Below are 18,757 nucleotides of genomic sequence, written 5' to 3' on the forward strand. Positions count from 1 at the left end.
CCCAACCCAGTAGTCAGAGTGAGTCTTCCCAACCATAAATCAAATCATACTAATCTTCTGCCCAAAACTCATATAGGTCTTCCCACATCCATCATAGTCAAATCTAAAATCTATGACCTGCAAGGCCTTAGTTTGCTCCCATCTCCACCCCCATGACTCACCAGCTTGCTCACTCAGTTCCTGCCATTATATAAACACTCCAACCATGTTCCCACTTCAAGATTTTTACTCTTGCTACTCCGTCTTCCTAAGGTGCTCTTTCCCCGAAGACCTGCATGACTTGCTTCATAACATCCTTCAGGTCACTGCACAAAGATCACCCTATTAGAGAGGTTTCCCCTTTTATAAATACAAACTTCCACCTGCCCACTCAACACCCCCCCCCAATTCACAGCATTTCCAATACTCCTTGTTCTGCCTTATTTTTCTTCACAGTTCAGACTAGCACCTAATATATATTTATATTTATTTATTGTTTTATTGCCTGTCTTACTAGCTATTAGCCTCCACGAGGTCAGCAATTTCTATATTATTGTACTTGCCTAAAATCTACAGAATGCCTACCATACAGAAGATACTCAACAAACATTACTGAAAAAATAAGTGAATGAGTAATAGTAATAGGAGACATATCCATAGTGAGCCTTAGCAGCAAGCTGCCCTTCCTTGCTTTCATATAAAGCAAGAGGGTATTGGCTAAAGAAGTACAGACCCTGCAGGTCCCATAAGCCCAGCAGACTCCCAGAACTATTTGGGAGAAGGGCTATATAATACCAAAAGAGCAGGTTAAGGACAAGGCCGTAGAAAAACTGTTCTGTGGTAATCATGGGCCCTGTAGGAAAAAATTAACTGACAGGAAGAAATAATAACTTTACCAAAGAGAAACCTGGAAGATCCCCTCTAAACCAAGTGATAAAAGTAACATCACCAATAATGGGAAAAATAAGTATTATATGCTTCTTAATCTGATACACTGAAAACACAACATAACTTTTGTGGCATTTCTGCCAAAAACAGGTCACCTGAATCTAACCATGAGAAAAGATAAGAAAAAACTAGTATTAAGGACATTCTATAAATGAACTGTCCTGTATTCTCCAAAAATGCCAATGGCATGAAACACAAGGACTCAAGAAATGTTCCAGATTAAAGGTGACCAAATAGACATAATGACTAAATGTAATGCATAATCCTGGATTTTATTTTGCTAGAACAGACATTATAGGGATGACTGGCAAAATGTGAACACAGTCAGTATATTAGATAGAATTCAATTAACGCTAAGTTCCTGACTTTGATAATTACATGGTTATGTAAAAAAAAAAAAAAAATGCCCTTGTGAAGAAATACACCCTGAGGTATTTAGTGGTAGAGGGGGACGTTATGTCTACAGTTTATTCTCATAGAGTTAAAAACAAAATTGTTATATGAGAGAAGATAAAACAGCAAAATGTTACCATTTGGGAAATCTGAGTGAAGAGTATATGGGAATCTCTGTAGTACTCTTATAAGTTTTCTGTAAGTCAGAAATTACGTCAAAATAAAAAAAAAATTAAGTGAAAAAACAAAGTAAAAAAAAGAACAAAAAAGGTTCAAAAATATAATTGGGAAAAATATTTGCAATATATTATAGTAGCCTTTATTTCAGATTTTAAGAGATAATCTTTCTAAATACTCAAATTTAAAATTAAAACTTATAACTACAAAAGAAGAAACTGTATCACTAGACTTAGAATGTAATTTTTTAAATAACATATTCTACCAGACTAACATACTAGACTTTTTCCTGTATCTAAATTTCATTTAAAAACTAGAAACAAATGCCATGAAGGAAACTATCATAACACTGACCTTCAAAAGAAATAACTGTGATTTCCATATAATATTTCTATTTGTTATTTAAAAACACATTTTAAATTAACATAATCTGAAAATAACACCCATGACACTGAGGATTCAGTATGTCCTACTTCAATTGAAAAACCATGAAATACTATAGAAAAACCTTAGAACAGTACAAATGTAAAAGAGCTGATTTTACTTATTTAAATGCAGTGTCAATTAGCTGTTTCAAAAAGGAGACAAAACAAAGCATAATTACCTTCATGGACTGTAATGCCACAATTGTCACACTGAATTATTTCATCAGCATCCTCGCTATTATCTCCAAGACAAACACAGCAAATCAGAATGTGGTCCATTTTTTGAGAACTCCAGTTTTGACTCTTCTCAAGAATCAGCGAGTCCTAATATTAAAACATATAAAAAAAAATCACATATTTAAATTAAAAGATAATTTTAAGAACTAAAATTCTCAAAGTTGTTTTATGCATTTCTAAAATTATGTTGCGTTCTCCATTACTTTAGTAATCTAGTTTGAAATTTAGGAATTTCAAAACATTTGAAAAATCCATCTCTTTGACAAATGACCCTCTAAGCACCCTTTTTCATTTTCTCTGCAAGTCCCATATCCACCCTTCTTTAAGAAATGAAAAAGCAAGCATGCAACTAACAACTCTTCATCTGCTTTGCCATTCCAGTCTGACCCCTTAAACTAGGAGAAAGGAAAAATTAACCCACAGGTGATTATTAAATCCTACAATGGACTGAAAAAGTATGACATAGTTCCTACACTTTGGAAGCTTATAATCCTGCCTTAAGGGACACAAGACACACATATATCAAACAGGAAAAAATCAATCCAAGATAACATATAAGCAAATATGTATGTGATGGCATAATTACAAACTATATACTCCTTAACTGCTGAGGAATTCAGAAGTTTCAGGGTCATCAAACTATTGGATGATACATCCGAGAGAGCCTGCATTGGCATATCTGTATATACAGGTACAGAAAACCATCTAAAAAAGGTTCCAGGTTGTCTAGTTGCTAAAAGCGTGACAGTCCTCTATTAGGTTTGTGTCAAGAAATAGCTAGTATAAACTTATTAATAAATATATTGAGCAAATTATAATATAAAAGGAGAAAGGAAGACAATAAATATAAATCAAGAATGAAAAGAGTTTGCTTTGTTTAATTTAAATTGCATTATAGATTTAAACTTTAAAGGGTTAACAATATAATAATTCTTGTATTATCATATTGTGCATTATATAAGATAGCACTTGAGTCTATGTTTTCATTTAAGAACCTAACCATTTTTTTTTATATTTTTATATTCTTTTAAACAGATCAATATCCACAGGTAACACTGAGAGTCATCACTTCATAGCAATCTGTAAATGACATTTGAATGACACTTGAATGTCACATCAATAACATTTTTTCAATTCTGTGTTATACATCTAAACTTGCAGCTGATCTGTAAAACAAATCAGAAAAGAATGCAAAGTGAACAAGGAGGCAGTGTCCTTGTTCTAGAGAAGCCTAGTACTTTAAAATTGTCTATTTTGCTCTCCCCCCTTCCTCTTTGTTATAAAACCAAAGTAGTTTGGGGGCTTTGGACATAAGCAGCAAATAAAGGTAAAAACTTTCTAAAAAGAAAACTCATGTTTTATAGCACTCTGGTACATTAAGCAAAACAAAAATCTACCCATTCACCCCACTAGCCATCCTTCAAATTTAAGAGCATTTGACTTAAAGTCTAACGTTCTTGGGTTTCATTCTCAGTTCCCATTTAGTAACTGTTGAACCTCAAAGCTACGGCTTTCTCATCTGTAAAATAGGATGGCAAAAATAATACCTGATGAGACTGTTGTAAAAATGAAGATAATTGTATGGTACAAATGTTCCAGAGACATATTAGGAACTCAATAATTATGCTCATTTCCAGTCTCCTTTCCTAATTCTTGTAGGTGGTTCAAGAAGAGGAATATGAGCTAACAGTTTATTATACTGAGGACTCTTCTTTGGAATTCCCCCAAAAGTTTTAACCCTCAATAGGTAATGCTGCTTTAAATATTTTCCCACGGTAAGTCCAAAAAGGACTTTTTCCCCAAAATACCACATCTAGGTTAAAAAAAATCACAAACTAGAAAAAGATTAGCCAACAACCAGAGTCTGATGACTGAGAGGCTACTCATGTAAAATGGGTTCTGCCAATATTTTTCTGGTGGAATTACAACTAATGAGCCCTTGAAAAAAGATTTATCCATGTGGGGAACAAGTAAATTTCTATGGATCAAAAAAACAAGCATTAATAGGTAGCTCTAATTCCATTATTTTCCTGTTCTCTCATTTTGCTCAGAAAAAAACAGTAGATGTCTAAATAGCATATCTATACCAATTTCTCTTTATACATACTATGATTTAGAGGCAGAGAAAACAAAATCAACTGGTGTTTCTGGGATCCCCATCATTTGAGATTCTTACCAGGAATGTAATGCGAAGAGAGAGAAGTGGAGGGAACTGGAACCCTATCAAATGACTGACAGATAATGCGTCAGTGGAAAAATCTTAGTAACAAATTCTTGAAAAATTATGCTCTAAGTTGTCTTTAATACGTCAAACATGGGTTTGAGCACACTTATGATCAGGATATAAAAGCAAATTTAGTGTCAATTTTTGTCAGCATATTTCTGAAGATGTGTATCATTTTTTTAAGCTTCTGGACAAAACAGTCAAGCTAAAATTTTTACCAAAAAATGTATCATTTGAAAATATGGTTTTTACATAAAAATAGAAATTGAGAAAGTAGGTTTTGAATGGCACAAGAGTATCACCTAGGATAGAACTTCTATATCATGTCACAGTTTAATGGAATCTAACGGCAATTAGAAGAATAAATGGCGCACTGTAGTAATAAATCAGTGACTCAACTATTTCATTTTTTCCCTTGGGATTTAAAATTTACACCTAAAATGATAATATTGTCCAATGCTCTCCTTGGATTTAGTGCTCATTTATGTATTCCACAAAGATGATTATAAATAATATATACAACAGGGCAAATTCTAATTTTTATGTGTCAAATTCCCTAAAATCTTCGAAATTATTAAATAAAAGGGAATTCCTAAACACTTCATGCAAAACTAGAAAAATCCTTATTGCTCTGAATGAGAAAAAATTAGTAAGTTTGAGCAATAGGCCTTCCTCTAAGTTTTTAAACAAAGTTAAATTCTCAAGAATCTGAAGTAATTTTTGTACAACATTTCAAACTGCCTTTTTATGTATTAAAGCAGTTGTTTTAAGGGTGCCTGGGTGGCTCAGCCAGTTAAGCGTCTGCCTTCAGCTCAGGTCGTGATCCCAAGGTCCTGGGATCAAGTCCCACATTGGGCTCCCTGCTTGGTGGGGAGTCTGCTTCTCCCTCTACCCTTCCCCCCTGCTTGTGCTCTCTCTCTCACAGTCTCTCTCTGAAATAAATAAAATCTTAAAAAAAAAAAAAAAGTTGTTTTATTTTGAAATGTGTAAACAACAATTGATACTTAGTAAGTCAGAAACCCCAAATAGTGGGGCGCCTGGGTGGCTCAGTCATTAGGTGTCTGTCTTTGCTCAGGGCGTGATCCCAGGATCCTGGGATCGAGCCCCGCATCGGGCTCCCTGCTCTGCTGGGAGCCTGCTTATTCCTCTCCCACTCCCCCTGCTTGTGTTCCCTCTGTCGCTGCCTCTCTCTCTGTCAAATAAATAAATAAAATCTTAAAAAGAAAAAAAAAAAAAAAAAGAAAAAGAAACCCCAAATAGAAATGGCTATTTATAAATTTTGGCAAAAATTTTAATTACCAAAAATCAGATGACAATTGCCATTTCTTCACATACATTTAACATCTAATAATCCATTTAACATAAGAGAGCCTTTTATGAAAAGAAACCAAAAAACTTCCACCTGAAAATTTCTATTGATATAATTTTCTGTCAAATATTAATCCTCAACCAAAGCTCTAGTTTCAAGGTCCTGAAAATAGAACCATTATCTGAAAATGCTACACACCCATCCCCAAAATATTTACTTTAGAAAATCAAAAAGCAATATAACATCAGTTAATCTCAAAAGCATCAAGATAAAAGTTTGAAAATGGCATATAACCATCTCCAAGGAAATTGTTCAGACCACACTAAATTCAAAAAATGTCATAATTCTATAGGCCAAGGAAATTGCCCATTATGTAGAAAATGCAGGTTTATCAAACATCCAATTGTAGAACAGTAGTTCTCAAGGTGCAGTCTGTGGGACTCTGCTTCATAGGGTCCACAAGCTAAAGGCTATTTTCATACTAAGATTATTTGCCTTTTTCACTCTCCCTCATGGGTGTACGATATAGTCTTCCAGAACTACACAACAGGGGATACAGTCATCAATCTGACAACTTGTGTGCTTTCGTATGCCTTAATTTTTGAAATTCCTGAGTTTTAATCTGAAATGGTAAATAACAAAAACTACAGCTTACATATATAGAATTGGGGTCCTCAATAATTTTCTTTTTTTAAGAGTGTGAAGTAGTCTTGAGACAAAAGTTTAAAAACCCTGCTCTAAAGTATTTCAAGGCCTATGGCATAGGCATGTTAAGTCCACTAAGAGTCAATAGTGAAGACTCCATAAAAGGTTCTCCACTCAAAAAAAAAAAAAAAAAATATCAAAATTCCCTAAAAAAACTGCAAAATTATTAAAGTTTCTGGACATCACTTACATGATGTCCAACATCGTTTCCTACAAAAGCACTTGACGTAACAGCCAAGAAAGTTTGCTGTTTATAAACTAAACATAATTATGTGTTTCTAAAACCACACTTTCAGCTATCTCTACTACAAGGCAGTATCTGAAAACATAAAGTAAAAGTAGAGAAAAATAAAACTTCAAATATAATCAAATATATCTGTACTAATAGATAACTGATACCTTAATGAAAAGGTATCACTACCTAAAATAATCAGGAAGATTAAGACACAATGGTCATAAGGCAACAAGAAATACCTTTAGTCATCTTTTTTACAATCAAGAGCATATGAACAGGAAATCTTGAAATATAAGATAAAATAATAATCTCAGTTTTTATTAAAATCTGTTATCTAATTTGAGTGACAAATAGAAGTAGAATCATCAAAAATTACTGGTGTTGGGGAAAAATAGTTAGCAAGATTTCAGGTAGGATATTATTGAATTAAAACTAACTTTTTATCAGTTCTACACTTCTGCATAGGGTAGAACAAAAGGAAAATTAACATAAATTAACACAAGAGAAATTAGTTTAGCTACTATAAGAAGAAAGTTCTTGACAACTTTATGGAGGCACATTTCCAAGAAATGCTCTGGAACCACATTTCTTTGGGACTTAACCTAAATATATGAAGTCCCATTATTTACTAAAGTCTCTCCTGGTAGGAAAAAAACCTAAACAGCACACATGGCCTTCCAATGCATCATAGAGGGCAGTCTACAACCTCCTAAGCAATATGTTATGTATTACAGATTATTAACAAATGGATAACGTATGCATTTTACCTGGCAAATTTCTAAACATCTGTCGGTACTCCCCACACCATAATATGAAATCTAACTCTGCCTTTATCATTAGCCAACCTACTTTTGTGACTGTCAGGCTAATAAAAATGAAGAAAACAATGCTACCAAAGGTAAACTTATTCAGTAGATATAGACTATTAAATTAAGATATAAAATAAACTGGACACAAGCCTACATCGAATATGAACTGAATTTTCCACATTTCTATTTCCCTAAATTGGCACTGGGAATACGGAACTGTTTGTGCTACAGCATTATAAATACTATATTATACTCCAAATGATAACTTCCGGTTACCTAAAGATAAGAATTAGGATAGCACTGGAGGCAGGCAACAATCTTCATATGAAAGTGGATAACCTAGAAGTTAACCAATGTTTATAATTAAAATATATTCTGCTGTTTCATCACTACTGACATATAAGCCCCTCATAGCCTGTTACTTATTATTTTGACAAGAGAAAATCACCAAGTTTTTAAATGAAACTTACTTAAAATAGGTAATCACTGCTATGTAAAACTCGTAAGCAGAAGAAATGTAAAAGAATACAGCATGGAAGGAAAATCTTCTACCAGTTTAACCTTTTTCAATGATATGAAAAAAACAAAAAAATAAGTGCTTGCTAAAGAACTGAATTTTTGTGACAATAAATGCATTAACAGAAATGACAGAAATATTATAGTTCTACATGTTGATGTAACAGGTACATCTACATGTAAGACAACAACTCAATCTTGCTTTTGAAGAAAAACATATACATAAACACACAGACAAAGAGACACAAATGTGTTCGACTGAAGAATCTTGAATGTTGCATCTTGGGCCCAAAGGATAAACCTAACTTTCGGTAGTAGAACTTCAAGTGGAAGAACTGAGTCATTACCGTAGTTTTAGGACAGAAATATTTGTCTTATGATAGGAGTGTTTGCTTTTTCTTTTTCATTTCTTTGTAGAGAGAACTTATTCACTAAATACATGTAAACATAGAGTTCATATTTACTCCCATACATCTAAAGCAAAGACTTGGTGACTATTCAGATGATGAGTGCTACACCTGATAAAGGAATTAACTCTAAAATGAATCTCTAAAAGTCTGAGGCAATCAAGCTGTTTGTTGTCCTGCTCTGAAGTATTCTAGAAATCTAAATTTTCATGTGGATATGGACATAGCTAAGTTAAAATAAAGGTGACCTTTGTTTTCATACTCCACTCAGCACCATTCAGCAGTCCTATGAAGAATGGGGTGAGAGGATAGAAAGGGAAAAGAAAAACTACCATATCCCTAGTCTATGGATCTAAAAATATTTCTCTAACTATAAAGACTGTGAGCTCCTTGAGGACGGTGATTGTGAGCTCCTTGAGGACGGTGACAAATAGCAGATACTCAAAAAAGGCTGGTTGACCAAATGAATAAATGTTACAGTTAAGGTGCTCATTCACTCCCACAGCTGTCTATAAATAGGATTTCAAGGAAGCCACTTAGTATAACGAGTAGAATGTTTAGAGAAGAATTCCCTTTTCCCCAGACAGACAGATATCATAAAAATTGGGTTGATCTACCTCATTACTCTTGCTTTGAGATAGTGTCAGGCTATCATTGGTCAGTTCCTCATCATCAGCACTGTTTCTGCTAAGAACTTTACTCTTCTTCTTCTTACAACCCCCTTCACTGGCAGGGCTGCTATGATCTTCATCATTGCCTTCATCATTCTCATCTTCGTCACTTCCACTTCCCTCATCTTCATCATCTTCATTGTCTCCATCACTTCCTTCTTTCTGAGATGCGGATCTCCCCTTTCTCTTTACTACAGTAGGTCTCCAATCATTGTCATCTTCACTGTCATAGTCATCCATATCATTCAGCTCTTCCATGGATACAAAATCCAAAAGTGGTCGATTTCGACGAAGGTTCCACTTTTTTGGCTCACTGACTTGTTCCTCTGTAGTGGTTGTTGTAGTGGGGACTGAAGGAGATGTATTAACAGCAGGAGGACTTGTGGCTGGTGTGGTAGAAGCAGCAGAAGCAGCCACATTATCAGATACTGTTGCTTTTTCTTTATCCTCTCTCTCCTTCTCTTTCTCCTTTTCTTTCTCTTTTTCCTTTTCTTTCTCTTTCTCCTTTTTCTTTCTAGGTCTTTCTCCATTCTCTTCTTCCTCCTTCTTTTCCATTTTAATTAACTGTTTTTCTGATGACAGTATTTCTTCCTCTGAAGAATGTTTAAGTTGTTCTTCTTTTACTTTAATATCTTCATTCAGTTCTTCTTCTAAAATATTTTCTTCAGAATCACTACAGGAACCTTCTCCACTGTCCTTTGAAGGATCTTCACTTCCATTACCACTCCCTTCAGAATCTGTTGAAAATATGAGAAAAAAAAACCACACATATGTATATACATACACACACACACACACAACGCTGACACAAATGAAACCACCAAAATTTGTGAGTAACTTGCAAAACAATATAAACAAATTTAAGTCAAAGAATGGTAGACATTCCCAACCTGATTAAATAATAAATCAATGAAGTTGGTATAATGGTTCTAATTCAATATAGCACTAATGAAGATGAATATATGTAATTCTAAATTAAAATATGCTTTAAAAAGAGGAGCACTATTTTGTGTCACATAGCTCATGCTGTATTTGGTACCCTAGAAGCAATTTCTTTTTCTAAAAGTAAAGGTGCTTCTTTTTAAATTGGGCACTTGATTTTAACTTAATGATATAATACAGACCAAATTTTTATTCTCTTCTATCTTCGTTTCATAAACTGTATGAACTTACAAGCATTGAGTCACATTCAGAACAAGAAAAAAAGGCCCCCAAAACTTGGTCTCACTTATTTCACTCTTTACCCAGCAAAAATGAACACAGGTATTTATGATAGTCAACATTCCTAACATACTAATCAATTTTAGGAGTATCAAGTTCACAGGTGAAAGGAGACAGTAGCAGTGGCACAGTAAATGAAAGCTGCAAGAGCAGTTATCAACTTTCCTGCTGATTAGGATACTGTTCATATCAATAAGAGCCACTTAAACTTTCAAAAATTCTAGGCAGTAACTATGACAGCTCCCCAGAATGAAAGAAATTAGTAATTTTTTAAAAAACAAACCCATCTTGGAAAGGAGCAACCACGGTAGTTGCTAAAAAGATAGGCTTAGAATATTAAAGAGTTCATGCAGGACTACAAGCTTTCTAGCAAGTTTCCATTCCTGCCTAGGGCAGCCCAGGCCATCTTGGCCCAACACTACTCAGTAACCTTCCAATCCTCTTTGCACCTATTCGAATAAATAAAAATCTAAAATCTGAAATAACGAGAAGGAGAAAAAAAGGAAGGGGAGCTGAAAGAAGTAAGAAACAACTAGTCATAGTCAAGTCATGGCCAACAACTATAGTAAAATCTGTAGGGTAATACATTCTTTGAGCTTTAACTAAGAAATGGATAATAATAAAATGGTGAAAAAAGTCTGTTTCCACATTATTTTAATTTCTGTTAACCAGCCTTAGCTACTATAATTAGATGGACATTAAAAGTAAAGAAAGTTAAAAAAAATTAAAAAGTAAAGAAAGTTGTAATTAGTATCTGGTACCTAAAATATCCTAGAAATCCTTTACAAATGGCAAAAAAATAAAAAATAAAATTAAAAAATCCTGCAAGTTAAATTGATTAAAAATATAGACTAACATACAAGAGATACTGACTGGCCCTATAAAATAACTGTCAATCTCAAGATTACCATGCAGGAACCCACAGCTTATTCAAAACTGTTATGAAAAAATACTCTTATCGTAAACAATCTTAGGACATAAGAGCAGTATCACATAGGTCAACAATCCCTTATTTGAAACAGAAGCCAGATATCTTCCAGAATTTTTATTTATTTATTTTTTTTTTCAGATTTTAGAAGGGTAGCATGGTGTATACCCAATATATTACACTAAAATCTCCAGTGATATCTATGGCACTACCCTACAATCAAACACATTTCTGCAGTGAAAAGTATAAATATTTACAAATATGATAAGGAAACACTACAAATAAACTATCATTTCCAGTTGGTTTTACCAACAAACAAGTTTGTACCAAACTTAGGAAACACTTTGGATTTGTGAGCTTCTTGAATTTCAAAGAGCGTGAATCTGGTATCACCCACAACTAGGTAACTTCTTTTCAGTCCAACAGTTATACAAATCATTAAGAAAATCATGTTTTTTAATACCACTCATAATTAAACCCAACCTACCAAGAAAAACTACTTCTGGTAAAAAAAAAATAAGAATAATAACAATTTCTAGACATTTTTTAGATAAAAGTCTAATAAATAATAAGCAGAGTTGACCAAACACTTCTAAGGCAAAAAGAGTCTCTGTGCATACTGACTACAGAAGACTGGAACGTCTTAGAAGCAATGCCATAATTAAGAGAGTTACTTTTTAAAAGTACCTAAAAAGGGGTGCCTGGGTGGCTCAGTTGGTTAAGCATCTGCCTTGGCCCAGGTCATGATCTTGGAGTCCCAGAACCAAGCCCCACATGGGGCTCCTACTCAGCAGGGAGTCTGTTTTTCCGTCTGCCTCTCACCCTGCTCATGCTCTTTCTCCCTCATATAAATAAATAAAATCTTAAAAAAAATAAAAGTACCTAAAGAGTACTTTTAATAATTTTTACCAATAAAAACAACAGTAGATATAAAAGTTAGACTAACTGGGGCACAAATGTGCGTACTTAATCAAAAAAGACCAATCCAACTTTGCTATTACTTGGTAAATTTTGCAAAATGCTAAGAATTTTTATGATTTTTGTCTTGGTTGTTGTTGCCAATGCCAATCATTTTTAAAAGTATGGGGGGGGGGCTGGGTGGCTCAGTCGGTTAAGCAACTGCCTAGTGACTTAGGCTCAGGTCATGATCTCACGGGTCATGGGATTGAGCCCCACATGGGGCTCTGCACTCAGTGGGGAATCTGCTTGAGAGTCTCTCTCCCTCTCCCTCTGCCCCTTCCCTGACTCACACTCGAGGGCTCTCTCTCTCTCTCTCAAAAAAAAAAAAAATAAATCTTAAAAAAAAAAAAAGTATGACAAAATTGATAGTCTTTGATTGTTTCTGTTTTATAATCATGTCTGAATAGAAAGCAATTTGAAAAGAAAAAAAGATTTAAATGCTTTACATCCATTAACATATTATTAGATGAATCTGAAATTTTTCCACAAATCCAAATCCTAGTAGCTTACCCAACCCTTCATTCTCCAAACATAATACATTATCCATATTCCAACTGCAGGCATCAGGGATATATCAAATTTTATCTGTCTTTGATTTCTGAAAAATAGCTTCTTCATCTGATTAGTCATCACTTCTTTTTGATGCATATGCACTTGAAGGATGGAGATAAACAATATTTAGTTATAAGCATAGCTTGACAAAAATGACAAGGAAAAATCAGTCTTTGGCTATCGATAATTCTATTTTTATAGGCTGCAAAGAAAAATGTCTTATTATTATGAATTCAAATAACGACTCTGTGTCATGTTCCAAATCCATCACTCTAACATCTTTTTTTTTTTTTTTTAAAGGTAATAGACTAGATAAATAAGTCAGATGCTTCTTTGCATTAGAAGAGAAGTGATTCTGGTGTGACTGGGTGGCTCAGTTGGTTACGCATCTACCTTTTGCTCAGGTCATGATCTCGGGGTCCTGGGATCGAGCCCTGCATCAGGCTCCCTGTCCAGCAAGGAGTCAGCTTCTCCCTCTCCCCTCTGCCCCTTCCCCCTGCTCATGCTCACGAGTTCTCTCTCTCTCTAATAAATAAAATCTTAAAAAAAAAAGTAATTCTAACTGTACGATAAAATTTTTTCTTTAAAAAAAAAATCTTTAAAATTGAAATCCCTCCTCCCTATTCAGTTAAATAAAAGGTACCTTTCTCAAATATACAATATATCAAAATCTCTCCAAGCAATAGCTATTTCATCTAACATAAGTTAAGGAATTTTCTACAGATACAGAATTAAAACAATCTTCAAGAATTCCTTCACAATATTCAATGCTTAAATTTTCCCCATGATAAATATTAAACAATAAAATTAGTATTTAATTCAGTTTTATTTTAGCTTTGCGATATGAAGAATCACCTTTGTTCATCAACCTTAATTAACTATTCTGTTCATTGATCTAATGCAATAGTAATTAGTATTTATAAATATATACAATACATAATAGATTACCAGTCTATGGCTATTCAATCATCACCTTGGGGCCATTTCTGACTAATCCTGTATTTTCTCTTTTTAAAAAGGCCAGTCAGTCAACACAATTCATCGTCTACTCATCATCTCTAGTTCCAGCTGTGTCATTTAACATTTTCTAAATAAATCCAGACCTGTGGTTCAAGTAAAGACAATTTTGAATTCTGTCCCAAAGAGAACATTGGCAATGTGTAGACAACGAATGACTGCCATGAAGGTGGAGGGGGGGGCAGGAAGGGAAAATGCTACTGGCAGTTTGTAAGTAGAAAACAGATGCTGCTAAACATTCTACAGTAAACAGGACAAGCCTCCATTACAAAGACTGATACAACACCAAATGCCCATAGTGCCGAGATTGAGAAACCCTGGTCTAGCAACTTAAGGCCTTCATTTGACCTCATTATACTTGCCCAGGTGCATCTCTTTTATTCTTTTAATCAATCCTGATTCCCAAATATAAATGACATTTTCCAGCCTCCACACTTCTAACACTTAATAATTGTTTCCCTTACCTCAATTGCTTCTCTTTCAGTTCTTAGTTCAACTCCTCAATAAATTGTTCTAGATAAACCCAGTCTAAAGTAGTCCTATCTCCTTGACTTGAACTACCCAAGTAATCAGTCATGTTTTGTATTATCTGTTATTCTACTTTAGTTATTCTGATATTATCACATTTCTTTGTGAATTCACCATAATATTCAGCGAAGTGCTTTAAAACAAAACTACAGATCATCAATGACCACTATCTTGATACATTTAGCCAAAATTAGATTAAGTACAAAATACCACCAAAGCAAAGTCTCAGCCTGACTCTTCCAGTTAATTTTCTGGCGATCTGGCCTAATTAAACTAACTATGGCTCAAGATCTAAAGTTAATCACCTTACTGTGGCCAGCAGGTTAGAGGGGACACAGCACTGCTATTTTGTCTTATTTAATAAAAGTCGTATTTGCACTCACCTTCAAAAACATTCCACTTATATATCAGATAACTAAATGTAATCTATCCTAACCCCAATTCCAGGACCAAGTCTCAAATATAACAACTTTAACTAGGTCAAATGATGAAACTGCCAATAATCTAAAATCGGTAATTTCATATGGTTCAACTTAACATTTCCACATACTATCACCATAATTCTAATATGGTTATACTCTGTCCTCAATTAAAAATGAGAAATCTAGGGGTGCCTGGGTGGCTCAGTTGGTTAAGTGTCTGTCTTCGGCTCAGGTCATGATCCCAGGGCTCTGGGATCGAACCCCACATTGGGCTCCCTGCTCAGCGGGGAGCCTGTTTCTCTCTCTCCCCCTGCCCCTCTCCCATCTTGTTTTCTCTCTCTCTCAAATGAATAAAAATCTTTAAAAAAATGAGAAATCTAACTCTAATTTCACATTAAAGATTAAACAAAAGATGATCTATTTTCATTTTGTACTTTTCTAAAGGCAGAGGCTTATAGTTATTAACTATCAATAATCAATTACTTGACAGTCTTATTGGCAGGTCATTTTTTTAACAATATTTTTTTTCTATTTTATTATCTGAGAAACACATGAATAAAATTATGTTTATCTGCAAAAGTGTTGAATATAATCTTTCAGAATTGTCTATATTCTTTTTTTTTTTTTTAAGATTTTAATTTATTTATTTGACAGAGAGACAGCCAGCGAGAGAGGGAACAAGCAGGGGGAGTGGGAGAAGAAGCAGGCTCCCAGCAGAGGAGCCTGATGTGAGGCTCGATCCCAGAACGCTGGGATCACGCCCTGAGATGAAGGTAGACGCTTAACGACTGAGCCACCAGGCGCCCCAGAATTGTCTATATTCTTAAAGCCAAACAGGAGTAGGAAGTTTCGTTAGTCAGAACTTCTGATTCCAAAATGAAGAGAAGAAACTGATGCACAGAATCCTGTTAAAAAAATTAAGGCCAGCCAATCTAATCATTTTAACATTAAGTTCTAAGGGAGTCAGTTCATTCAATAAGTCACTTCTAGACATTGTTTTGAAAGAAGCTCTGATCAAACATATGATTAGCTACTACTTCTCCACATCCAGTTTAATCTATTCATATGTAGGGTTGGGATTCCACAACTCTAACATGACCGAAAACCAGTGATAAGTCTAATGTTTTATTTCCTGTAAGAGTCCAACTACTTCAGCCAAAGAAAGGATTGAAACAGGAAACCATGGTAATCTACAATAAGCCACCATGTTAGCTATGGGGGATACCAATGCACCTTAACCAAGAATGGAAAATAGGATTCAATTTCTACTATTAACTATTTTAAACAAAATCATTTACTACTATAATCTTTGCAGTAACGTAACAAGAACTATACAGGGTCCAGGGAAGTAAACTACAAATAGAGCAGACTAGATATGATGACAAGAGGGAATAGAAAGTACGTATTTTTTAGTGCTTTGAAGACATTTCTTAAAAAATTATCAGCCTAACAGAACTCATCCTCCCACTTTTCATACATAATTGATAATTCCCATTAACTCTGATTAAGATTTAACAAGGTCTGGAATCTCCACTTAGCTTGATACCAAAAATTATCTTGAAAAAGCAGTTTGTATCATTAGATTGTTTTAACCTTTGTAAAGAGAAGTGATAATTGTGAATGACTATAACTCAATAAACAAAAAGAAAAAAATCTACAAAATCAGGATTTATTGTCACAGAAACAATATGGAATACTTAAAGATTAAGCTTTGGAGTTATTTCATAATGGTATTCAAATAAGTCACAACTTCTGAAACCCATTAACTGTTGTCAGAGTTAACAATCTCAACCAAAACGACATTCTAACCAAAAATATTATCTACCAAGATTCTCACCAAAAGAACTTAAATAGTTTTGGCTCCTTTCCCTTCTCTTTCTTTCCTTCTTGGGAAGTACCAAACATCAGTGAATTGACTAAAAGGGAGAGAAACTGGCTGAGAAGCAGAGGTTAAAAGACAATTAATCAAGATAAACTTATGATTGTTGGGAGTGACCTCAATTAGTCACAACATCCAAGCAGTTTCAGTTTAAGACTACATCTATTTACTTTGAGGATCTAAGCAGCAAAAAGACTGTTAAATTTTGGAGTCAAAAGACATGGATTACATCCATTATGGCCTAAGTGACCCCATGCAAGTTCTTTAAACTCAAGTCCCCTGTTATCTGTAAAATAATATCTCCTTCACTAAGCTATTATAAAAGTTAAATGAGATTATGGAAATAAAAAGTTCTCAGTAAATCACCATGCAAATTCTACTTGTTGATGCTATTTAAAGTAATAACAGAAACACAACACAACCTAATTTCATCTCTTACCATCCCTACCAGAAATTAAAAAAAAAAAAAAAAAAAGGAAAGAAAGAAGAAAAACCAGGGGAAAGGAGAGAGATATGACTAAGCATAGAAAACTCTCTTGGAGAATACTTTAAAATTATTAAAGGGATGAAACTGAAAAGTCTTTAATTTCTCACTTTACTTCAACTTCTATCATAAGAGGCAAAATTATAAGTAATTTCTATTGTGCATGTGTGTATTGGTATTTTTCACATAAAATATTTAAACACAATTTGTATGCATTTCTCAGATTCCTGCAATTAAAACTATACATATCTATCTATATATGTGAAGTACAATAAACAGAAGATACCACGGAAAACCATATTTTTCTGTTTTCCAATCTTGTACAATGTCAACATAGGACCTTTTTAAAAAGTTTGTTTTTAAAATCACAAAATATAATCAGCAAACATGTATCTTTGTATTTTATAGATTTTTGACAAGCCCAATCCACAAGGTCCAACACCTACAACAAAGTACAACTTTTTACTCTGGTCAATTTTATTCTGGTAAGGGAGCTAATAGACAAAAAGCAAAACTCCCCTCAAAGGGTGCCAAGTGATCTGAATAGAGAAGAACCCCGCTATGGGCTGTTCATGGCTCACATTACTCTTAGAATATTATTTGACTTCTGGATATTTATTTTTTTCCTCTATTCATAAAATAAGCATAAATTATTTTTGAGTAAAGAACAGAGAAAACGCTTTGGTATCTATAGCATAAATTCTTTTCTGCCTGTTAATCATCTCAGTATCAATATAAACAGAAGCAATGATAGGATCTAGTGAAAGGATCTTAAGGAAATGTGAGAAATCAAATGGACAAAATAAATGAAGTTTATGTGCTTTAACTTTAAACTGGCATTTCAAAACCGATTTTTAAAAACGGTCTGAAAATAAGCCCAACTCAGCTGGGAAAAGGGAAGAAAAGGAAACATTTACCTGAGGCATCTCCAACTTTAAAATCACTGTCATCTGAACTATCATAATCGAGAGCTTCTAGCAGAGAAGCTGCCAAAGGCTTCACCTGCCTCCTCTTGGAGCTGCGATCCACTGTTAAGAGAAAACATTACATCGTCATTAATAATCACGCCAAGCAGAGAACAGCTGTGATGCTAAGGGAAGATACGGATGACCTCGTGCAGGGAATCTTTGTCTAATTCAGTTCTCAGCAAAAAAGTGGAGGAAGCTTGGGGTGGGCAAACGGGCTGGGGAGGGCTGGCAAGCAGCACAGGCGGCTCCAGGCTGGGGTGTGGCAAAGACGAACCCCGGGCAGCCAAAATCAAAGTTGACCCCCATAACATCCTCTTATGTTTCTGCGACTCGTTCATAATCCCTCACTTAGACACGGACAGTCAAGAGAAAGAAAACGCGAAGCCCAGGTAATGAAAGAAGCCTTGTTCATTCCCGCAGACTGGAAGGGAAGCGCCCAGGAAAGGTCCAGCTTCCAGCAGAAACCTGCCACCCCCCACCCTGCTCCCACAGGCCCTGACTTCTAGAAGGGTTGAAATGCACCTTTCTCCCGACGGAAGCCTCCGACACACTTACTAAGGAATCCGTGAGGTGGTCGTTTGGAGGAGACCTAGAGAGAGGCTGCGAGAGCCTAGGCAGCGCTGAGGTCGGAACTGATAACCGCGGAAACAAATCCGAAAGATGCTACTTAAAATCGGCGGCGCTGCTGCCGACCGGACCCGGGCGCCTCGAGAGCAGCGCTTAAGTCCCCTCCCGCCCCCCACCCCGCCCCCTAGTCCTCGCC

At 34.9% G+C, this 18,757-nt stretch overlaps 1 protein-coding gene across 11 annotated transcripts in view; it reads right to left on the reverse strand.

The window, feature by feature from the left end:
• PHF14 (PHD finger protein 14) overlaps nt 1-18,757 on the reverse strand; it is a 228,355-nt gene that overhangs the window by 206,498 nt on the left and 3,100 nt on the right. For 9 of the 11 annotated variants that reach the window (XM_008686328.2, XM_008686327.2, XM_008686324.2 and 6 more), the window contains exons 3-5: nt 17,944-18,054; nt 8,982-9,772; nt 2,102-2,246 (exon numbers count right to left, since the gene is read on the reverse strand). In XM_008686328.2, the coding sequence (XP_008684550.1) occupies nt 2,102-2,246; nt 8,982-9,772; nt 17,944-18,054 (1,047 nt within the window). Of the gene's footprint in view, nt 1-2,101; nt 2,247-8,981; nt 9,773-12,654; nt 12,798-17,943; nt 18,055-18,549; nt 18,752-18,757 lie in introns of those variants that run through there. The other 2 variants (XM_008686326.2, XM_040644238.1) reach the window with 2 other exon arrangements.

Source organism: Ursus maritimus, unplaced genomic scaffold (assembly GCF_017311325.1).
Source record: "Ursus maritimus isolate PB19 unplaced genomic scaffold, ASM1731132v1 scaffold_3, whole genome shotgun sequence".
Taxonomy (NCBI): Eukaryota; Metazoa; Chordata; class Mammalia; order Carnivora; family Ursidae; genus Ursus; species Ursus maritimus.